At 43.2% G+C, this 23,011-nt stretch overlaps 1 protein-coding gene across 1 annotated transcript; it reads right to left on the bottom strand.

Moving 5' to 3' along the window:
* Window positions 1–41: 41 nt before the first annotated feature.
* rnf103 (ring finger protein 103) lies at window positions 42–22,779 on the bottom strand. The gene is made up of 3 exons (XM_056600234.1): window positions 22,137–22,779; window positions 15,728–15,876; window positions 42–2,060 (listed from the first exon to the last, which is right to left on the bottom strand). The coding sequence occupies exons 1-3, from the start codon at window positions 22,360–22,362 to the stop codon at window positions 1,854–1,856; spliced, it is 582 nt and encodes a 193-aa protein (XP_056456209.1). The 5' UTR covers window positions 22,363–22,779; the 3' UTR covers window positions 42–1,853.
* Between the last annotated feature and the right edge of the window lie 232 nt (window positions 22,780–23,011).

Here is a 23,011-nt window from a genome sequence, read left to right as displayed (position 1 = left end):
ATTAAATTAATATAGTAATAACGCTTGTTCACAAGCAGCAAAGAAGTTTGATAAATAGGTTTATGACAACGTATACCATGACAACATTACTAGACAATAATGATCCAGGATATATTATTACTATATATATACAGTGTTGGAAGTTCCTCCTGTGGTCGTGCGGGGTATGGGAGTACGGGGGAGAACCCTCTGGCTCGCATCACTTTGAGCTGTTCAAAAGCATTTAACAGCCATAACTGATGGCTCAGCATAAGTGATCTAGATGCGTTGGACACCAGCCAGAGTTGGACATCAGAGTTGGAAGTGGGGAAATCTCCCAGCTTTCTTGTGCCATTTCAGGGAGGCACCCCCCCTTCTTGTCTTCATCTCTCGGGATTCTGAGATTAGGCCGAATTCAGTGATGACACTCAACAAAAATGTCTGCTTTGTATTTGTACCACGTTGGTCATTTTAATGTCGATTTTAAACGCTCTTATACACTTGATTACATTGCTACTTTATTCCAGTCACCAATTTATGCATTGCACGGTCTTGCTGTGCAATACAATGTAAAGTTGTGTTTGTTTTCGCGGCTCATGTAGCTAACAATAAACAACGACTAGCAAATTTCATGACACAAACACAAAGACGAACGGGAACCGAGACTGGAAATTACGTCACAATTGCAACTCGGAAGGCTGGTGTCCGAGGCATCTGGATCACACCATAAGGGGATCGATATGCAGGCAATAGGAGGCCTGTGTGTGAGAGTTGTTCCCTCCCATTTCCAGGAGGAGGAAACAGTCCCGGTACCGGGCCGCTCATGGGTCATGATAAACTCTAATTTGTATTAAATTCTATCTATCTATCTATCTATCTATCTATCTATCTATCTATCTATCTATCTATCTATCTATCTATCTATCTATCTATCTATCTATCTATCTATCTATCTATCTATCGAGAGAGAGAGAGAGAGAGAGAGAGAGAGAGAGAGAATAAAGAATAAATACATCATTCCATACGCTAGTTTAATGGGACCCTTACTGTCGTGGAAATATCAATCATAACTATAAATATACATCACATACAAATTATATTAACCTTGTTTATATAATTATTACATTAGAAGGAACTGCATTCATTCTCCCTGTATCTTAAATCACATCCCTTCCTCCACTGGAGCCAGCCAGTCTGGTATTGAAATCGGGCCAATCTACTGACTTCTTTGTTGTGTAAACTGCTTACAACCATGTCTTACAGACCTGCAGACATGTCCAATATCCACCCATTGTATTACAAATTGACTTGGCCTAAGGTCACTCCCACTCCCTTCCCACAATGAAAATGTTCCCTATAAGAATCTTGTGAATCTATTGTCTCGTCGAATGTGTTCTTGGTAACCTTTGGAGCCAGGACTTTTCCCATGATCATGCCTTAAGATTAAATCAAATATTTCGCTGTCCGACGTGTCCGTGAGAGAACTTTCTCTTCATCACTTACACACCTACCAAAGACGCTACTCCAGCTTTACTGTTTTCCGGGTCAGCATGTAGCAGTGGCCTACAACTATAACTAACCATTCCAAAGATTTTTTTTTTTTTTCCCAATACAAAAATCTTTGGATTTCCTAGCTTTGCATTTAATGTCATGCGTGAACTGTTCCACAGTTTAATATAGGAGTACCACTTTTTGCTTCACCTAAAGATAAAGTAGGAGGATCTTAATTGCAGTTGTTAATGATTCAATGCTGAGCTCTTATTTCTTACTTTATTTCGCATCCTATACATAAAGCACCTGTCAAACCGCATCCTCTTCCTCAAACCACACACGACCCGATTCCATCTTATGGTAGACATGCAACCCTCTCTCACCTAACTGGAAACTGAGCCATAAATAATAATAATAGGCAAGTCTTTAAATAAGCAGAATGGTAGTGAAAATAGAAGCCTAAATTCGACCCACCTGTAGTCACTGGAGCAGTTAAATGTCCCAGTCCTTATCCCAAAGTGTGAAACCTTCTGGACCATTTTACTCCAGCTGGATTTGCTGAGCAGGGCCTCACTGTCATGAGCGATCACCTGGTGGAAGAAAAGAAAAACATACAGGCATTAGGAATGGGTTTATTTTATGTACCCTCTTGATTTTTACTTAAAGGAGACATATTATGGTGTTTTCCTAAAAAGTAAACATTGTATTTGAGTTCCAGAAAACATGCTTATGAAGCTGTTTGCTGGAAATAGCTTTTAGGAGAAAAAACATCTAAATTCTGCTAGGGATGGGCGATACGGTTGGGCAATCGTCTACAAGCTTCCATCGTCCTATAGCGCCCCCTAGCGATCGCCGATAGTCGATACTATCGGGGGGGCAACTTTATAATAATTTTATAATAACAATTATTTATAATAATTTATCACTTAGAAAAAAATTGGTTTTATTTTTCTATTTTTTTCTTAAAAACGATAACGATGGTCTTCCCCTTGGACCAGCGTGAGCCTCCTCTGATTTAAGTTTCAATACGTCGGTGCCGGCGGCGCTGTCATGATGACACACGCTGATGACACACAGCTCGTAGCTGTGTTCGAAATCGTTCCCTATCACGGATATACTGCACTATATAGGGTGCTCGCCATTTTGTAGTGTTGTTTAGAATTCTCACTGGTTAATTTCATGCACTATATAGTGCACTTAAAATCAGGGCTCCGAACCGGTTCAAGGAATGAAAACGAAAACCGAAAACGAACGGAATTTTATGAGGAACGGAAACGGAAACGAAAACCAAATGGTCTTCAACTGTTCTGGAACAGAAACGTTATTCTGAAATCCGCAAAACCGGTTAATAACGTTTTTTTTCGTTCTTTATATAGCCTATCAAATTTCACAAAAGCATAGCCTATTTCATGAAAAAATAAAAATATTTCCGGTTGCCGCGTTCACTTCGCCGCCCGCTAAGCTCAGTTGTCACAAATTCCCACCACCACCATGGTGAGAGGCGATTCGGAAGCAACAGTTGCACTGAGCTCTATCTTCGACAAAGGTAACGTGAGCTAAATTAACCGAGCCCACTATATCGCCTTTGCATTGTTTCTTGTTCGTGGGCGTGCCCTTAACCTGCGTCCGCGACTCCGCGTCCAAGTTTCATTGACATGATCAAGCAGCCCGCCCGCTCCCTGATGACAGCCCTCATTGCTGTCTACACACAGCTATTTCATATTTGCCAGATTATAAAACACTTATTTCAAAAATCGAGTCTGACTGTCAATAACAATTAGGGCTGGCCCGAATTTCATTTTTCAGGCTTCGAATACTCGTTGGTTTTTCCGAGCGAATATTCGAATACTCATTCCAGAAAAACACACCATCAAAAACAACATTAATAATACCTATATCCCTGGAACCGATTTTGACAGTATCTGCATATTTTGTTGAAGATTTAATAGCTTTTGAACGTAAATTAGTAGGCCTAAGTAAGTTGGAGTTACTTAGTTTTTCCCAGTGGAAGCGAACAGCTGTTGTTCCGTTCCAAATCAGCTGTCCTCTGCCATCTCAGCCCTTGCGGGAGTTTTTCAATTCATTCTGGAACGTGCATCTTTTCAGGGAATTTGTACAAAAAATCCATAACAAATACCGAATATTGATTGTCTTATGTGTCCATATTATCCTCCTCATCGTCATCCGCTTATCCGGGGTCGGGTCGCGGGGGGAGCAGCTCAAGCAGGGGGCCCCAGACTTCCCTTTCCCGGGCCACATTGACCAGCTCTGACGGGGGGATCCCGAGGCGTTCCCAGGCCAGTGTTGAGATATAATCTCTCCACCTTGTCCTGGGTCTTCCCCGAGGTCTCCTCCCCACTGGACGTGCCTGAAACACCTCCCAAGGAAGGCGCCCAGTGGGCATCCTTACCAGATGCCCGAACCACCTCAGCTGACTCCTTTCTAAGTAAAGGAGCAGCGGCTCTAATCCGAGTTCCTCACGGATGGCTGAGCTTCTCACCCTATCCCGAAGGGAGACGCCAGCCACCCTTCTGAGAAAACTCATCTCGGCCGCTTGTACCCGCGATCTCGTCCTTTCGGTCATCACCCAGCCCTCATGACCATGTCCATATTATATCCATTATATTGACCGGGTATTCGCAAGACGCTCACGCTCTGCAGCAAGCCAGTCACAGTTGATTGGCGCGGCACTGTACAGCGAACGTAAACAAACAACTAAGCTAAGGTTAGCATTTCACCAAGCATTTATTTTCCTCCCGAGATCCCGCTAATGTTGTATAAAGTAAAGGGAAACAAGATATCTATTCTTCCTCCACCTCTCTCGCTTCTCTGCTTGGTTTGCCTCCCTCGCTCTGGTAACGTCACGTACGTGAAACAACAAAGCTCCGATTACTGATTTAAGCTTTGAATACAAATTTTCCCAACGAGTATTTGAATATTCGAATAATTCGGGCCAGCCCTAATAACAATGCGGGACAACGTCTCAATTTGCGGGACGTTTAGAAAGTAATGGAAATGCGGGACTGTCCCGCACAAAGCGACACATCTGGTCACCCTTTTATCGACCACAAAAATAGACTAGGCCAAATAACACTGCCGGAACGTTAAGAACGAATGTTATTTTACGCTCCGAACCGGTTTAGGAACGATATGTTGGTGGCGGAACGCAAGAACGAGAACGTTAAATATACCGGTTCCGTTCGGAGCGGAACGATTGAAAAATTATTTCGTTTTCAAGCCCTGCTTAAAATACCCAAAATTTTAGTGTAAATATGATGTTCCCTACGTGTTACTCTCGTATACCACAATGCAATGTGGTCGTGTTTTTCCGGAGGAGAAGAAGAAGCTGAATAAACGCGAAAACGAATACATTTAACGATGGAGTCTCTCGATGGAGGCTTTCGTTTAGAAATGTCAACAATTTATTTGGGATTTAACATAAAATTTAACATTCAAAATGAATAAGAAAAACCTTGTTCAAGGAAGTGTAACATTCAACATCAATACAACCTCCAGCTTTCCTCGAGAGTGTCCGGTTTGTTTACATGATGTGGGCCCATCTGTCTGCGTCACACAAATACCCGGCGCATTTACTGACGCAAATTACGTTTAGAAATGTTCAGCGTAGTGTCCGAATTCTCGTTTGTTCGTTCCCTATGTAGTGCACTATATCATGAACACTATAGGGAATAGTGAGTGAGTGAATAGGGAACGATTTCGAACACAGCTCATGTACCACAGCTGTGACCCGGAAATGGTGCAGCGGGGTGTGATGTCATTTCGCCGTGCGAGCAGACCGGTAGGTTTCGAGCCCCTCCCCTCTCCTCTCGCAGCAGTGAGTGAATACGGCAAGTCAGCGCTACATAGGATGTTTTCCACCTGTGCCAGTTAATTTCAATTACAATTTGCGGGGCTTTTTAAGTTGTAAAAATAGCTACTACAGCGCTGTTTAAAAAAAAAAAGAAAAAAAAAATTATTAAAAAATATTAGCGCCTTTTTATCGGCAACTTGAGACGATCGACGATGGAATCCATCTATCGTCGATAGAATCGACTATCGGCCAATCCCTAATGGCCGATATATCGATATTTAAAATATATCAATATTTTTTCAAACGCGATATGGAACGACCATATCGTCATCATCGTTATAATTTAATTTGCGTTGAAATTACAGCACATTTGTTCCAAATAACAGCAGTTTCGAACCGCCCCTGCCGCCTGCTATTTCTTAATTCTGCTTATATCTCTCCTCCCTCCCCCTAATTTCTGTATCAGTTTAAAAACTATGATTTATAATATCATACATATAGAATAAATTAAAGTTCATAGGTTCTCATTTCTGTATCAGATTAAAAACTATGACTTATAATATCATACATTAGACATTTATTTAAAATGTGCTTTGACTTTGTGTGTCAGGACACGCTATGGATGGCATCACCCGTGCCATTTCCATCTGCAAAAAAGTGGGAAGCGGCATCTCCTACAGTTGGAAGAGGAGAAGAGGCCTGGGTGAAGCGCAACAACAACTCGGTCTGCCGTCTCATCAGCTGATCACTGAGTCAGCTACTCGTTGGGGCTCAAGGTTGGGAGGGACCTGGAGCAAGAGAGGGCTCTTTCCAAAGTGCTATCTGCAGACAAGGGCCCTCAATTATCAAACAAACGTAGAAATTAGCGCAAATCTGAACACATGATTCATCTTACGATAGGACCCACGTGAGATTCACGAAACTTTCGTATCACACCAATCCCAGCGTACGAAGGATCTTGGTGTTGATAAATACGGCGGCTGAGATCGATCGTAATTAACGTAACACGCCCATATAAAAGCACGTCTTCAGAAGTCTCGCCCCTAACTTTTACGACATGGAGAAACGTCAAACGGTAAAAAAAAAATAGAGGAATTTTTCCGAGACCGAAATGGAGACGCTCGGGTCACTGGTGGATGCGAACCGTCTGGTTTTGTTTGGTAGCCTAAAAGCTGGCATTAAAGGCCAGCAAAAGAATGCTATATGGAAGGAAATAACTGTTGCAGTGAATAGTATTTCCAATGTTCGTCGGGCTACGGAAGAGGTTTGTTAATTAAATTATTTAAATAATAAATTAAATGTAAAATTTCTGTTATCCAGCTTAAAACATTTCACATATATGCTATTGTTTGCATTGCGTTAAAGTTATTTAATTCCAAATAAGGTGAAGAAAAAATGGTCCGACATGAAGCTCAGCACCAAAAAACGTGTTGCGGCTGTGAAGCGGGCCAAGCAAGAAACGGGAGGAGGCCGGTGCAGTGCGACTGCAGCGTAACTCACCGAGATGACTCTGACCATAGTGCGCCCTGATGTAGACGATGCCCAACGTTGCTATTTTGGAAAATAAAAGAATCGTGCGTGCCCCCAGGCCATCGGGCTACCATGTTCAGGATTGACATTCTGGCATCGCAAATAATCTGAACATTAACTGAATGGTAGCTTTTGCGGTTGATGTACGCGTAATCATTAATAGATGGTTCATACGCACATGGGTACAATCAACCGCACCAATCACATTTGGAAACCTAGCAATAGCATAAAAATCCCGTTTGATTCCAGTTTGCGGATCGTTATTATATGGGAATTTAATATAACGTTCGGAGAGGGACATTATAGCTGCCAAAACTGCTGGCATGGTTCGGCTAATACTTGGCTGGGAAATAGCAGACCTGTCCCCGATCTCCCGCTGCAAGATCCCGGTGGCCAAAAACCCCAAGGTAGAGCAAACCTGCACTGGCACAGGTATTGCGTTTGATCGCCTAGTTTCTCGCCTTAACTGTGGCTCCAAAGCATTGCATAGCTCCATCAGGAGATGCCTTGGCAGACGAAAACGACTCAAGAGCCATTCATCGCTCTCCATAAAAAAATCGGCGCGGTCTCGAAAAACTCTCTCGTCTTAGACGTGCGTTGAGGTCCTCTAACAGAGCCAGATCTGCCATCGCTGAGACACGACCACCTATTTGGCAAAGCTCCTGTTAATATAGACAGCTGAATAAACATTTCACCTGTCACATTCTAATTATTTTCATAGCAATACTGTTTTTAATTAGGCCTGACTTGATTGTAATTGTTTGAACGGCTGGGCTAATTCCAATTTATTTAGTAATTAATACAGATGTTCAAGATGGGCTACTTGTGCTGCACTATTCATCATTGAAATACCTGTGTGTTGCGCCAAAAAAACTTACGTACACGAGCTCAGACCTGACGTGAGATTTCATCGCAGCCTGCGCTCACGTTCAAATTGATAAATGCCAAGCTCAACGTTGAAATGAGCGTACGTCCATTTTACGCACGTTTTCTGTCGTACGATCGTTTGATAAATGAGGGCCAAGAAATCCCAACCTCTTGTTTTTACCTGGCAAGATGTGGACATCATGGAGTCATTGAAGAAGGCCCTGAAACCACTTCAGGACTTCACTGATGCCCTGTCTGGAGAGGAGTACGTCACCCTCTCCTATGTGAGTCTCCTGGCACCTGAGGAGGAAGTGACGGAGTTGTGCAAGTCCATCAAGGCTCACATTGGAGTACCTGAATAGTAAATATTCAGAGCGAAAAACCAGTGACCTGTTGGACATTGCTTCCCTACTGGATCCCCGATTCAGGGCGAGTTACATCGCCAAAGAGAAGCTTGAAGGGCTGAAATGCAAAGCAGTCCAAGAAGCAGAGGCTTTGCTCTGTGATCAGGGTGGCACTTCACATGAGCTGCCTGGCCCAGCAGCTGAACCTCAGCTTGATGAGCCACCAGCCATGAAGAGGAAAACCCTGTCCAGCTTCTTCAAGAAGAACACAATATCTTGCACCACCACTGTCACAACAAGGGAGGCTGTTGAAAATGAGCTCTCCAGCTACCTTACGGCAGCCTGCATTGACACTGAGGCCAACCCTCTCCAGTGGTTGAAAGACCATGGGGTGGCCTTTCCAGCTCTGAGTTGCCTGGCAAAAAAATACCTCTGTGTGCCAGCCACCAGCTCCCCCTCTGCAAGGGTTTTTAGTTGTAGTGGGAACATTGTCACCTGTCATAGGGCATCGCTTAACCCTGACACCTTGGACAGGCTTGTTTTCCTAGCCAGAAATCTGGAGTAGGCTAACTGGCAGTGACGTGCAGTCAGGGTAGGCACTGCCTACCCTGACAAAATTCAAACGTAAAAATGTTTATTAAATAATTTTATTTAATAAACTTGTATTTGTATTTGTACCGAGTATACTTGTGTTTTATATATGCAATATATACGTTATTCCAATTGTTTAGACGTTACGACGACAATTGTATCAGTTACGCAACATCAAATACAAAAACCGGTAGAATAAGCAGTGCCTTTACTGTCCATTCATTGTGAACGGCAACGAAAAACTAATGTGGCGCATGCGCACTTCGATCCTGTATTCTTTAACATCTACGCCGAAAGGCACAACTCTGCTGTGCCTTTGTACGTAAATATGTTATGCCAGTAATCATCTACGCTACGTATCAAACATGGACCAATCGAAATCGAGATATTACTGGACATTTGCGCAGCTGACGTCATTACACCGGCTACACGTAATCCCCGCGAAACTCAAAAAGTTAAAATGACAGCAGCAACATCTACCGATATTTTAGAGCTAAGAAATTTCTCTAAACTCAACTTTACTAGCAAAAATGAGCTACTGGCAAAAGGGAGGCCTATACCAACACTTGATGCACTCTTGCAGAAAAAGGGACCGAAAATTGTTCGCTCGTTTCAAACGGATTGTGCGCCGCGCTTGTGCATAGCCTACTGTTGTCACGTAGCCTATTAGCCTAAACAATAAATGAGGTAATCTGGCTTTCATAACTCAGTGCCTACCCACTTACTGACTTCACCGCACGTCACTGCTAACTGGCCTGGCCCGACCCAGTCATGTGATTTGTTCTTTTGTAATTTGTTCAATGAGATTTGCACAAATTAGAGATACATTGTTGTAGTTGTATTCTCTTGCTTTCTGTTATCAGTTTACATGCTGTTTGTTTAAAAAAAAATTAATGACATTTGCACTTACCAGAGATGCACTACGCATATTGTTCTGTTTTTGTTATCCAATAAACTGCTATTTTCTTTAAGAATGGTGCCTAATTTAGACATTTGTTTACATTTCAGAGATTTCTGTGTTTATGTTTTAAGTTACATTTATTTCAATTAAACAGCATCATACAACTGTGTACAACGTGCACAGTGAAACTTTTTTTTTTTACATAATTTTTTTTTATTCCGATAAGGCAGTAGGCCACAGCAATTTTCCCAAAGTCATTGCGGACTCCCGGACACCCGCCGGAGCTAAGCTCCGTCGGGTGTCGCTCCATGTCGCGATTCAATTCTGTGCATAATATTCCGGAGGCGCACACAGCATTTGGCCGTTATATTATAATGTTCTCAAATACGAGGCGGAGGCAGTGTCTGGTCAACGGTTTATTCAACCATCAAACTGTATTCAATTCTGAACGGTAGGAATAATGGTAAATCCAAACGGTAGATAGGTATAGTAATAACGTTAACTCCACAGTAACTAACTTCCAAGGTTTCTCACCCCGCGATACCCAAACATAAAACCTAAACAAGTAACCTAGCCACGCCCCCCCACGCAGTCGTTACGATTCATAATATTTCGGAGGCGCACACAACTTTTGGCCGTGACATTATGTATTATTATGTTCTCAAATACGAGGCGGAGGCAGTGTCTAGTCCACGGTTTATTCAACCATAAAACTGTATTCAATTCCGAACGGTAGGAATAGTAATGGTAAATCGGCGAGCGGTGCCCAGAGCTCGTTCAGCACCCCCCTCCCCCCCCCCCCAATCCACAAATATTTATCTTATATCGATATTCTGCTTGAAGATATCGAGATATGACTTTTGGTCCATATCGCCCAGCCCTAGCTACTGCTATTCCCCTGTAGCTTTAAATGCAAAAGAGCTGCTGCCTATTGACCAATGAGCTGTAAGATTGAACTACAGCATGGAGGAGAAGGGATTGTTAGGAGCTCTATATCTATATAATATAATATGATATAATAATTATAATATTATACATGGGTATTTATCAGTGGAGGCTTCTCCATTGAGGAGAGGCAGAATCTCCTTAACATTGTTGAGAATAAAAATGTAGATTGCCCAGACTACTGTAATGAATTAATGCCCTTAAATATGTCCTACTTTAACACCATCGAATATCTAATGTTTGTTTCCCTGGGTAAAGGGACATTAGCACCCCCTATCGCCTATTGACAATTACTTCAGGGAGGACGTTCCTCCCTTAGCCTCCATTGACTCCCATTCATTTCCCCAAAGTACTGGCGGCCGGTGAATAACATGGGTTTCAATGGGAGAGAGGAAAAAAGTCCTCCTCTGAGTGGGTGGGACCTTGAGTGGTCTGATTCGCGCAAATGTCTATTTGCGCTGCGCTATGAATCAATAAGCAGGATCCCTGGCTGTTGAGAAGTGTTGCCAGATTGGGCAGGTTTCCCACCGAATTGGGCTACTTTTAAACAACGTTAGGCTGGAAAAATTATCATTGGGCGGGAAATCTGCCAACGCTGTCGATAACAAACCCGCTCTGCATTACCAGACAGACGCAAGCGGAATCATCTGAACGATAACGAGATCCTAACATTTGTAAATGAAGTGCACGATGGAAACATTGGAAACAGCGGACATTGTTCATGTTTTATTGCACAAAGCATTCCGTTCATTAAGTTAATTCAGGAGCTAAGTTAGCGACCAAAGAAAAAGGTAGACCACTTCCCAAAATCGAGATAACCAAAAGTAATGGCAACATCTGTGTTGTGAGTGCTACATGGTTTACTAGGTACTCATGGCTTACTTGTAGCATTACTAGCAATCGACTGTATTGTTGGCCCTGTTTGCTAATGAACAATAGCAAATTTCCAACGTGGGCTGTTCATGGTTTCACTGATGTGGAAAATCTTGATACCAAACGCCACGACAAGTGTCAAGATCACGTTGATGCTGCTATCCAACTTTCCTTGCTAGGCACGATGCCTATAGATCAGGTTGTAGATGAGGGTGTGCGGCTACAAATCCAACAGTACAATGCTAAAGTGTGTGGCAATAGGGAGGTGGTGAAACGTATGTTAGATGCAACAGCTTACCTGAGCATGCAAGAGTTGTCATTTAGGGGGCATGACGAAGGGGAAAATTGCAGGGAGCTTTTGGAGGTGATTGCTCAGTATGACCGTGTTCTGGCAGAACATATGGAAAGCTCGACTGTCTTCACTGGCATGTCAATAACAATCCAAAACGATTTAATCGCAGCCATTCACAGTTCGATTAAAACAGAGATAAAAAAGGAACTTAACAGGACACCATTCTTTTCTTGGCAAATCGACGAGACCACAGACGTAAGCTGTCATTCAAAGCTGTCTGTCATCTTGCGCTATGTTGATGACTATGGTACCATTCAGGAACACTTCTTAGGCTTTTTTGATGTGTCCGATGGTCGAGATGCTAAGTCATTGTTCGAATTCGTTCAGGCTGACTTGAATGGCCTGCAGGCTAAGGTAAGTGGCTCCCTGTGCAACATTTGTCCACTGCTATGCACATCGCTTAAACCTAGTTTTAAGTCAGGGTGTTAAGGCCATTCCCCAAGCGAAGTACTTCTTTGCTCAATTGGGTGGCTTCGCTTCTTTTGTCTCCAAGTCAAGCAAGAGGGTAGCTTTACTCGAGGAATTCAGGTGCGCTCGGCTTCCCCGGAACGCACCGACTCGCTGGAACTTCTCCCGAGTAGTGAATACGGTTGCTTCTAATTATGACGAACTACACGACATCTTCAAGAATATTATTGTGCGTCCAACGATGGATGACGAGACTATTCATTTGGCTGATGGTTTGAGGTGTAGGATGGAAGAGTTTGAATTTGTGTTTTTTCTCTTCACATTTGAGCAGTTGTTTGCGCACACTGACGTGATCTTTGACATCTTACAGCACAAGTCAATGGAAATCGCTTTCTGCAAACGGCGCATAAAAAAAACTCCTACAAATAATTGACGAACTGAAAGTAGAGATTGTCTTCGACACAGGGCAAAAAGAAGGCTGCTAAATCCCCGTCAGGAATACAGAGCGCTTTATGATTCCATCCACGACAGCATGCTCACCCAAATCACCCACCGCTTCCAACACCTCGATCGTTTGTGCTTCTCCGAGCTTTTGGATGCGGTTAAATTCGAATCTCTGAAAGCCTCATTTCCCATGCAGGCACTGGCGAATTTGATGGAGACATATGGCCACTTCTTTGATGCAGACAAATTAAAAATTGAACTTCAAGATTGTTTTTGCAATGCAGAGATAAATTCCACACGAAAACTTTGTGATGCGCTCGTCTTCAGGAAATCCAGCGGCCTAGATGGAGCGATGCCACAGTTGTACAAACTTATGTCTGTGTTTGCCACAATTGGTGCCACCGCTGCAGGAGCTGAGCGAAGTTTTTCCTGCCTGAAACGAATTAAAACGTGCACACGGAATGCGATGGGGCAGGAAAGGTTAACTAATCTGGGCCCAGTTTCCCGAAAGCATCGTTAGCTTAAGTGGATCGTGAAGTGCGTCGTACGAGCATCGTACAGTTTTCACACCGTTTCCCGAAAGCATCGTTGGTAACGAACGTCGTGAAAATGCTCGTAGCCAACGAGGACTCCAGGGTACTCGTAGGACGCTAAGAGCATCGTTAGCCTACTATAGCCTCAGTGGCGTCACCAGCGGACATTCCTAGAATTGGGTGTCTGAGAATTTCTGCAGGCGTTTTTTGTTGCAATTGTTTGCATTAAGCAATGTAGGCGCTTCGGTGAGGCTGTGATGAAGTTCACTATTTATTGGACCCGGTCAGTAACATCCCTGACCATAGTTAATCGCGTTTGTAGTCTACACTCAGAGTGAACTCATTATTGCATGCGGGTGTCTTCATTCATAAACAAATGAAAACATTCGGGAGTATGCAGAAATACAAATTATTCCAAAGAGGTCAGAGACTCTGTGCACAGTCCCGCCTTCCCCAGTGAACCAAGAAACCCCGCGCCGTGACGAACGGGGGATTTGACCCCCTCGGTTTTACACAGGAAACTTGAGATAAGAATGTGAAATCGCCGGGCGTGCCAAGCTGCGACTGCACCGGCTCGGCAGTGTAAAAAGACCTATAGCCAGGGTTCGAGTTAGATGGGAGCCAGTGGGAGATGAGCTACCATAGAGAGAGGTCGGGCTCCCATGAAAGCAGCAAACTCAAATATCTGTGGGGGTCTCTGAAAATACAGCAGCATAATATTGTAATTACAAATAAAGTTATTTCCCTTCCACATGCAGAGTAATATTGACGTTAAGTGGGATAATAGAACACCGGTCATTATCGGGAAAATAAGCCCAGACAGAGCGAACCGGACACCGACGCGAAACGGAGGTGCTTCGACCTGAAGGTGCTTATTTTCGATATTGAGCGGCTACTTGCCAAACAAAAAAATAACTTCACAAGGTGTCCTTTTACAATTTATTTGTTACCATACGTAGTCTTGATCAGCAGAGAATAGTTAGCCAAAGACGTTGACGTCGCTTAGCAACCAAAGAAGCTGGCATTGTTGTGAAGGGCCCATGCAAGTGAGCGTTCCACGGCATTGAGAAGAGCCGCGTCATAATAGCCTATATTTACGTCCTATATCCCCCCAAGCCCCCCCCGTCAAAATTCAGCGCAAGGCCGGTACGGTCTCCCCCCACCGTCAACAACTTTAGGAGACCCCGACAGAGATGGAATAATAACTCGAACCCTGCCTATAGCCTACTTCATCCTGCCCAACAATATGGGCAGGATCTAGACCAAGCTCTCCTAATCGGGTCAGCAATAGCTGTCTTGGAATGATAATGAATGAATGGAACGTTGCATTTTTAATGTCTACAAATATTCTATACTAGAGAGCCAATCAATGAAACCTTATGCGGAATCAGATAAAGTCGGCTCTCTTGCTGCGCAAAGTAGGCTATTTTTCAGAAATCAGCAAAGAAAGATAAATGTAGTTGTCACACAATCTATTTTGGATTTTTGCAATATGGAATTATTTCAGGGGGGGAAATGCCGTGAATAAAAGTATGCACAGTGCGTTCAGGCCTAGGCCTAATCAAGGCCTAATCAATTGTGTTTTAATATCTTTAGCATTCATATTATTGCACTCTAATCTTTTCGTAGGCTACTCTGCAGTTGGCCTTGATGGGGAGATATTTTAACCCTTTTTAACCCCATTTTCCTGCGACATAGCTGCGTCTCCCCCTGCGTCATAGCCCGTTTCAGCACCATGTCAGTGGACAGGTACAATCCTACGAACGTCGTGAGTGCAGCGAATGCGCGTTCATGTTAAGAGGAGTTTCGGGAAACGCTACAAAGAAATTAACGATGGTTCGCAAGATCCATCGTGAGAATGATCGTTAGAGCGAAGATCCATCGTTATCGGGAAACTGGGCCCTGGCCATTATTTCGATTGAAAAGAAAATGCTGAAATCACTTAAAAAAGATCCAGTTCGGTATGACCAGGTCACTGATATCTTCGCAACGCAAACAGCAAGGAGGATTGACCTGATCTATAAATGAAGTCCCTCAATCTGAATAGTTAGGCTTACATCCCATGTAAATAGTTTTGAAATAATGTTCTTGTTGTTCTTTTACTAGTTTGTTACTCTGACCGTTCTGTTTGATATTGTGGAAAGGGTGTTATTGAATGATTCAGAGCATGAAGCATTTTAAATGGCATCACTTTTGGTCTTGAGTCTTTTCTTAAAACAATTGTAACTGAAAATAAACTTAGCTAAATAACAACCAATAACATCAATCATTGAGGCCAAAAATAGGCCCAGACTTTTTATTTACTTTTACAAATCAAGAGTAGGCCTGATTTGACTAATGGGCTTGCATACTTTCCTTTCTGCCCTTGTAGTCCATTTCAAAGACATGCTGCCCACCAGCTTTCAAATTACACTGATGCCACTGGTGGCTTTGTATCAATTTAATTCACATAACAATCCCTCCCTGCTATTTAGTAGTTCACCAAGACACCCTGAAACAACTTGAGTCTCACATTCTTATGCCACCATACACCAACAGTGCAAGCAGGCCAATGGCAACCAAGCGCGCAGTCCTTCCTCCCTCACTTTAAAAACCACCAGCCGCCACACACACACATACACACACACACACACACACAATATTCCAACTGTCTCCGACCTGTATCAGCCATATGCCGTCCTTTGTGTCCTCCACTAGTTCGTAGAAGTGCATTTCCCCACTGAAGGAGGTGCTTCCTGGCTCTCCCACGTTCGTCTGCTCCTCCTCTCTCCTGATGGCTGAGTACAGCTCCCCTTGCATCAACTCTCCTGAGAAAAGAATCACATCCTCTCTCAGTATCAGCAGCAATTATGTTATTGGAAGCAAAAGGATGGTACCATCTTATGACTGCTACAAGTGTATTCACATAGAAACAATTTGCGTCAAATGTGTGTTCTTTTCGGCAATGTTGATTTAAAATACAATGGACTTGAGGCACCTGAACACCAATGTTTGCATCAAACAAAATTTGCACAAAGAAATAATATCATACATTTACATAATTGCAAGACATATTGCACCGGACTCACAATAAGTTTATTTATAGCTGTGACATTAATTAGAGAACAAAGAACAACTTTAACAAAGGGTTAAAGGTCCCATGACATGCTATTTTATGTATTCTTTAATATAGGTATTAGTGGGCAACTAACACAGTATTCAAAGACGTTCCCTAAATTCAGCCGTGGTGCAGTTACAGCCACTCCGAGCCAGTCGCACATTGAGCTTCCCCCAAATGCGCTGTTTCGGTGGGCGTGTCAAGGAGGAGGGTGGGGGTGTGGCCCTGAGCAGCTTGCAGCCACGGTACCATGCGCTCTGTTTACAGTGGATGTATCGCAATGGCGAGGCGCACACAGCCTTTAGCAGTGTTCTGTAAATATTCTAGAACACACGGGAGTCCTGGAGCTCTATATCTAAATATTATCATATAGCCTACACAGATATCTATATCATATAATATATATTATCACGGCCAAAAGCTGTGTGAGCCGATATTATGAATCTCAAACGACCGCGTTTGGTTCTCCGACGTTCCTGGTTCTTCAACGTCCACATCAATGTGAATACACACACTGTAACGCAAGTGTTTCTTGTCGGTTCTTTGACGTGTCTTGTCACAACGAGACTGTCGTGGGGGTTATCTGAGCCATGGTTGAGAAAGAATTGGGGGAAAGGAACTTTGGTTTGACTCGCTGAAGTACATGAACTGCGACATGCCGCCGGTTGCCGCGAGGCACCATCGCCCGGCAGCGGGCAGCCGGCAGCAGGCGGTTCAGTCGACTTCAGGTTGATGTGAAATTGGAAGAACCAGAGACGTCGCAGAACCCGACAAAGTCGTTTGTGATTCATAATATCGTCTGGAGGCGCACACAATATGTTATATGATATAGATATCTATGTATTATATGATATTATTTAGATATAGAGCTCCAGGACTGTAACGCAAGTGTTGTACACTTCCTTGTTATTTGGATAACCGTTCTGCTGTTGGTGTGATGGCGCATAACACGTCGGACTCTCGTATCTGGTATTTCTACAACGAGACTCGTATTGGGGGTTATCTCAGCCAAGGTTGAGAATGAATTGGGGGGAAGGAACTTTGGCTTTGACTCCCTCAAGAACATGAACCACGACATGGAGGAGAAAGGGATTGTTGGCGGCGAATGTCTCCCGCTTGAGCCCCGCTGAGGGACCACCGCCGGAGGCGGAGGTGCATAAGCGCTGCCCGGCAAAAATCCCTTTCTCCTCCTTGTCGTGGTTCATGTTCTTGAGGGAGTCAAAGCCAAAGTTCCTTCCCCCCAATTCATTCTCAACCTTGGCTGAGATAACCCCCAATACGAGTCTCGTTGTAGAAATACCAGAGACGAGAGTCCGACGTGTTATGCGCCATCACACCAACAGCAGAACGGTTATCCAAATAACAAGGAAGTGTACAACACTTGCGTTACAGTCCTGGAGCTCTATATCTAAATAATATCATATAATACATAGATATCTATATCATATAACATATTGTGTGCGCCTCCAGACGATATTATGAATCACAAACGACTTTGTCGGGTTCTGCGACGTCTCTGGTTCTTCCACTTTCACATCAACCTGAAGTCGACTGAACCGCGCGCTGCCTGCTGCCGGCTGCCCGCTGCCGGGCGATGGTGCCTCGCGGCAACCGGCGGCATGTCGCAGTTCATGTACTTCAGCGAGTCAAACCAAAGTTCCTTTCCCCCCAATTCCTTCTCAACCACGGCTCAGATAACCCCCACTGTCTCGTTGTGGAAATACAAGCGACGTCAAAGAACCGACAAGAAACACTAGCATTACAGTGTGTGTATTCACACACACACATGTGGCGCTCGCACGGTCGAGTCTCATTGGCGGGCCAACGTCTCTGGGCGGGCCAGGCAGAGTAAGGGGAGGAGCTGAGATTCCTGATGACGTCATGAGCACAGACATTCCAAATCAGCGCGCTTGAGCCTCAGTTTTTTCCAAAGGCGAGCAGAACAGCTAGTGCTAGTTTTACACCAAACGCAAGTTTTAGCCACTGGGGGACCATAGGCAGGCTAGGGGAACTCATATTTATGTTAGAAAACCTCCCAAAGTGAGATTTTCATGTCATGGGACCTTTAACATTAAAGTGTTACTTTATAAGGATAAAGTACCAAGGAGGCAAAACAAAACCAGCCAAAAACAGTAAGAAATAAAATAATAAGAAAGGACAAGTTAATGCTTAGTTAGATCTATAGAGGCCACTGTTAGCCAGCAGTGATGAGGAGGGTTAGTGCTATAGAGGCCACTGTTAGCCAGCAGTGATGAGGAGGGTTAGTGCTATAGAGGGCACTGTCAGCCAGCAATGATGAAGAGGGTTAGTGTTATAGAGATTACTGTTAACCAGCAGTGATGAAGAGGCGAGTTTTAAGAGCTGATTTCCGGCATTAACAGGATTGAGGAAAGGTCTGAGATAGGGTAGCAAATTTGACAACATTCCTTAATCGATCATCCGACAATGACAATTTATCGACCAAACTTTATTTTCACACAAAGATATTGATACTAGAGCTGTCAGTTAAACGCGTTATTAACGGCGTTAACGCAAACCAATTTTCACGGCGTTAAATTGTTTATCGCGCGATTAACGCAATTATTATATTTAAAAAAATATATATATTATTTATTTTTTCTTTGGCTCAAAACAAAGAAGCAGTAGCCTGACTGCTATGTTCAAATGACATTTGTTCAAAGCAGTCGTTTAATTGCACTATAGGCTATTTTTTTGTATCGTCCTGTTTTGATCAGTATATGCCAATGTTGTTATCAATAAAAAATATCATTTGCACAAGGCAAGCCGATGCACTTCACCATGTTGATAAGAGAATTAAAATGAGAAGAATTATGGGACAAAAAAATCAAGGGATATTTAGCATTGAAAAATAATTTGTGATTAATTGCGATTAATCGTGAGTTAACTATGACATTAATGCGATTAATCACGATTAAATATTTTAATCGCTTGACAGCTCTTTGATACATCTGATTCCTGACCATCGATGATTAAACGTGGATGGTGAAGAAATTAATGATTAAATAAATACCATTAATAATACTATTAACCAATTCTAACAAGAGGCTTCTATACAAACTCTGAGCAGACCTTCTGAATCTTATTTAGGAAAATAAGCACGTCAACATACTCAGGTGTGAGACCCGCGCCCAGCCTGGTCAATCAGTCAAGGTGCTTGTGACAAAGGGTTCAGCATTAATCCGATCATGTGGGGGAGTGACACCAACTCGTAAAACTGAACCTGTGTTAATAAATTATGTAAATCAATCAGCTAAAATTTCATTAAATTTATTTGCAAGAGACAATAACGGGGTCCTACAATATGGCGAACATGGTGGCCATGGCATAATGATTTCATCCTAGTAAAGATTTGATGCAATGTCTCACAATATGCTTGGTTGAGGTCAGACTCTTTCCAAAAGGCAGGTGACACTAAACTTTAGATGGAGCAGTCTTCCATATGTGGCAGATATGGTGAGCTTGGTAGGTATGGTAAAATGGCATTTGTAAGCCTGATAAATTGGTTTACTGGAAGTAAGCATATCAAAATGATCAGCTACCCTGTTTCTTAAATATAGTGTCAAAATCCAGCGTCAAATCAGACTTCAAAAATTATGCGTGGACCCCTTTAAGGGCCGGCTTGCCTTGAAGGCCTGCGTTTTCAGGTATAGACTTGAAATTTGGCATGGGTATACTATGGAATCTACTATTAGTTGCCATATTCAATTATTATTATGTGGTATTGATGCAAGTTATAGCTGTTTAAGCTTCGGAGAATGCATACATGTCCCCTTAAATTGTATAACCCTCTTTTGGCCTTATTGCTATGAATTTCAAGACCATATCGTCCCAGAGTCACCTGGTACATGTGTGCCAAGTTTGCACTTTTTACCACCTCCAGCACCAAAGCAGTTTTTGTGTGGGTGTTTGGTCGAGGTAGGGCCATTGCATTCAATCAAAATGGTCTGACCATATGGGTTGCCCCTAGCCTGGCTATTGCCAGACCAAGCTCAATCGTAGATGCAAGTTGGTTTGGGGAGGCTGCTGTCATTTTCTTCAGTAAAAGAGGCGTGATCAACGGGCGTAGTTCAAACGACTCTGTACGCACATTGGTTGCTTGCCGTCGCTTCCATGTCTTCAATGTGTTAAACCAGCCAATAGCACGTCAGGGGGAAAAGCCAGCTTGGTGATTGGTTCCCATAAAAAGCGGATCGGAAGCAGGAAGAAATGCATTGCTCCTCTCCAGCCCCTGCTGCAGGGCGAATTCAAATCGCCGGCTGAACGAGCTGGGGGTACCCAGTCTAGGTAGCCTCTTGAAAATTGTAGATGACGAATGGTGCAGGTATACCAAATTTTGTGCATATTGCACTTTCCTAGTGGAAATGGCAGCCTGTTGAAATATAGAACTTCAAGGCCTTATTATAGCACCACATATGATTAATTCTGGCCCATCCTATGCATCCCTTACTCATTTTACGAGTTCTACATTTTATATAACCAACTACTTCTCAACTACTTATCTCCTTTTTATGATATGGCCGAAAATCTGTTCAGACAGATCTTAAAGGTTCTGGCAGATTTGTTCACCATGAGGGCAAAGTTTTGGGTGACGCAGCACTGAGCGACGTCATTTATTTTTTTCCTTATCAACAAAAGCTTTCAGTGCATTTGTTTGTTCTTCTTTAAGTGAAAATATACCGTCCAATTTGTTTAATACGGTCTCGATTGTGGAATCAAAAGAACGTTCTACATCACATCAGCCATCTTTGTTGTTGTTGAAACCGGCGCTCCTCTGGCATGTTAGATAAAGGTTTGGGTTTGATTGGTCGATCGATTAGAGCAAATTAAACATGAGCTCACGAGATTTGTCTGGGTCCAAGGCTAAGGGAGGAAGCCACTTGGGTCTTGAATCCGTTGACTTTGGGACCGTCTCCTTTTCTGTGTATGATTGTTGTGGGAAAGGCTCTTCGCTGCAGACATAGGTGGCACACTGTTGTGTCCTCCATCAGCCTCCAGTCCTTCAGCTCTAGGACCTGGTCTGAGGCTTGGTCTGTGTTTGACCTGACAGGACAGCGACCTCACCCCCCTGCTGCTCCACCAGCCCAGCAGACATATCGCAGACGAAGCTCCATCTACTTTCACCTGATTGGATAAGCCAGTTGGCTAAGAGGCCCTTTTGCTTCCGTTTCTCCTGCACGCTTTCGTTGCCACGGTGCTTTGATAAAAGTGGCTCACCAGTTTGCCAGCCCAGAGATGAATGTCATGACAGGTGTGGTGCAAATTGCTCATTAATGGCCAGCTGGAAGGTGGAGCGGAGCCACAGAGGATCAGCTGACTCTGGGACGGTTGTCGTAGACCCATCCAATGACTCTGCCCTCAAATCCAAACTGCTGTATGGCTTCCTTCAGCTTTGCCGTGAGAAGGTCCGCTATATTCTGGCCTGGCAGACTTTGAGTGAGCAGAACTGCAGAGTTCATTTGTTGCCGGCGTAGTGGCAGATGATGGTGTGGTAGCTCTCTGCTGTTCAACAGTCCGTTATAAAGCAAACATGCGAGCTGGTCTTTTGTAAAGCAAAGCAGCCAACAGACTCAACCAGGCTATTAAATATTAACTAAATATATTAGAAAAAAAGAGATAACCTCAAAATGTGCACAGTATAAATAACCATAAAAAAATAACATAATACAAATAAGACATGGCCAAAATCCTCAATGTCAAAGGTTCGACATGAACAAGAATGCATTTTTAGATTTTAATTAGCAAAAGCAGACTAAAGTTAAAAGCAATGTGAACAGCAAAGTTGAGACGCGTCAAGGAATTTCATTGGATAATGCAATGATTAAACATACTTATGAACATTACATTAATAAATTCCTGCCAAATCCTTCCGTCTACCAAAAATAGACCCATCTGTGTAGAAAAACTTAGACTCATCCAAAATGTGGGGTCGAGTTGTTGCTCAGGCCTTACCTGACTTCTCCACCAAGTCGCTCACATCTTTCTTTTCTGGTAATCCAGAATATCCCAAACCTCTGCACTCCAAGATCGTTTTCAACCTTCTGTAACTAAGAGTCACTGGATCAACCAACTGAGTGGCGAACAGACCGGTCTCATACCAAAGAACTGTCTCAAACAAACGGGCCAGCATGAATAACACCAGGAAATAAACCAGGATGAAGAACAGTTTCAACCACATCTTCTCCTTGAGTCGGGGACCAGGGAGAACTGTTAGAGAACGATATGATGTCTGTTATCGCCAAATGACTGAAGGGTTCTTATATTAATAATAATATTAATAGCACTGTTCCCTGCGACGACAGGAAATACGATTACTAAATAAAGGTTTCTGTTGTCGAAAAATAGCCCAGATTACTTCTCCAGCCTTCTCATAGGAGACAGCGATGGTTAGCGGATAGCTTCTAGACGGAGTCCTTGGGGCCTGATGTGGATATAAAACGCCCTGCGGCCCAAGGAGAGTTTCGATACTGGTTTCTTTTTATTCCGCTGCAGTCTGAAAAATACTAGAGTAAAAGCATCAGGGACGACGAGTCCACGACGAGGAGGCTGTCGACTCCGAGGCCGATCAGCTGGTGACCACAACAACCTGACGAGATCAGCACTTCCGCTTTAGACTGCAGTCTATTAATAATAATAATAATAATAATAATAATAATAATAATAATAATAATAACAACTAGAAAATGCATTTCCTGCATAAAACTTGGTGAGTGCTCTAGTGCAAAGTGCGGTTGAAAATATGTGTTAATATAGCCAAATAGATTAAGACATAAAGAAACGTTAAATGGCTTAAATCAAGTGAAGGTTTTTCAGAGTTCAAAAGTCTA

This window comes from Gadus chalcogrammus, chromosome 10 (assembly GCF_026213295.1).
Source record: "Gadus chalcogrammus isolate NIFS_2021 chromosome 10, NIFS_Gcha_1.0, whole genome shotgun sequence".
NCBI classification, from domain to species: domain Eukaryota; kingdom Metazoa; phylum Chordata; class Actinopteri; order Gadiformes; family Gadidae; genus Gadus; species Gadus chalcogrammus.
This window is presented reverse-complemented; position numbering and strand designations above follow the sequence as displayed.

Bases quoted from the DNA above. Each gene is read 5' to 3' on its own strand.
- rnf103 (XM_056600234.1), bottom strand. From the start codon at position 22,362: ATGTGGTTGAAACTGTTCTTCATCCTGGTTTATTTCCTGGTGTTATTC. The intron at 15,877-22,136 runs GTAAGGCCTGAG...TTCTTTTCTCAG, and splicing joins CGACTTGGTGGAGAAGTCAG to GAGAGTTGATGCAAGGGGAG. The intron at 2,061-15,727 runs GTCGGAGACAGT...TTCTTCCACCAG, and splicing joins ACGGCATATGGCTGATACAG to GTGATCGCTCATGACAGTGA.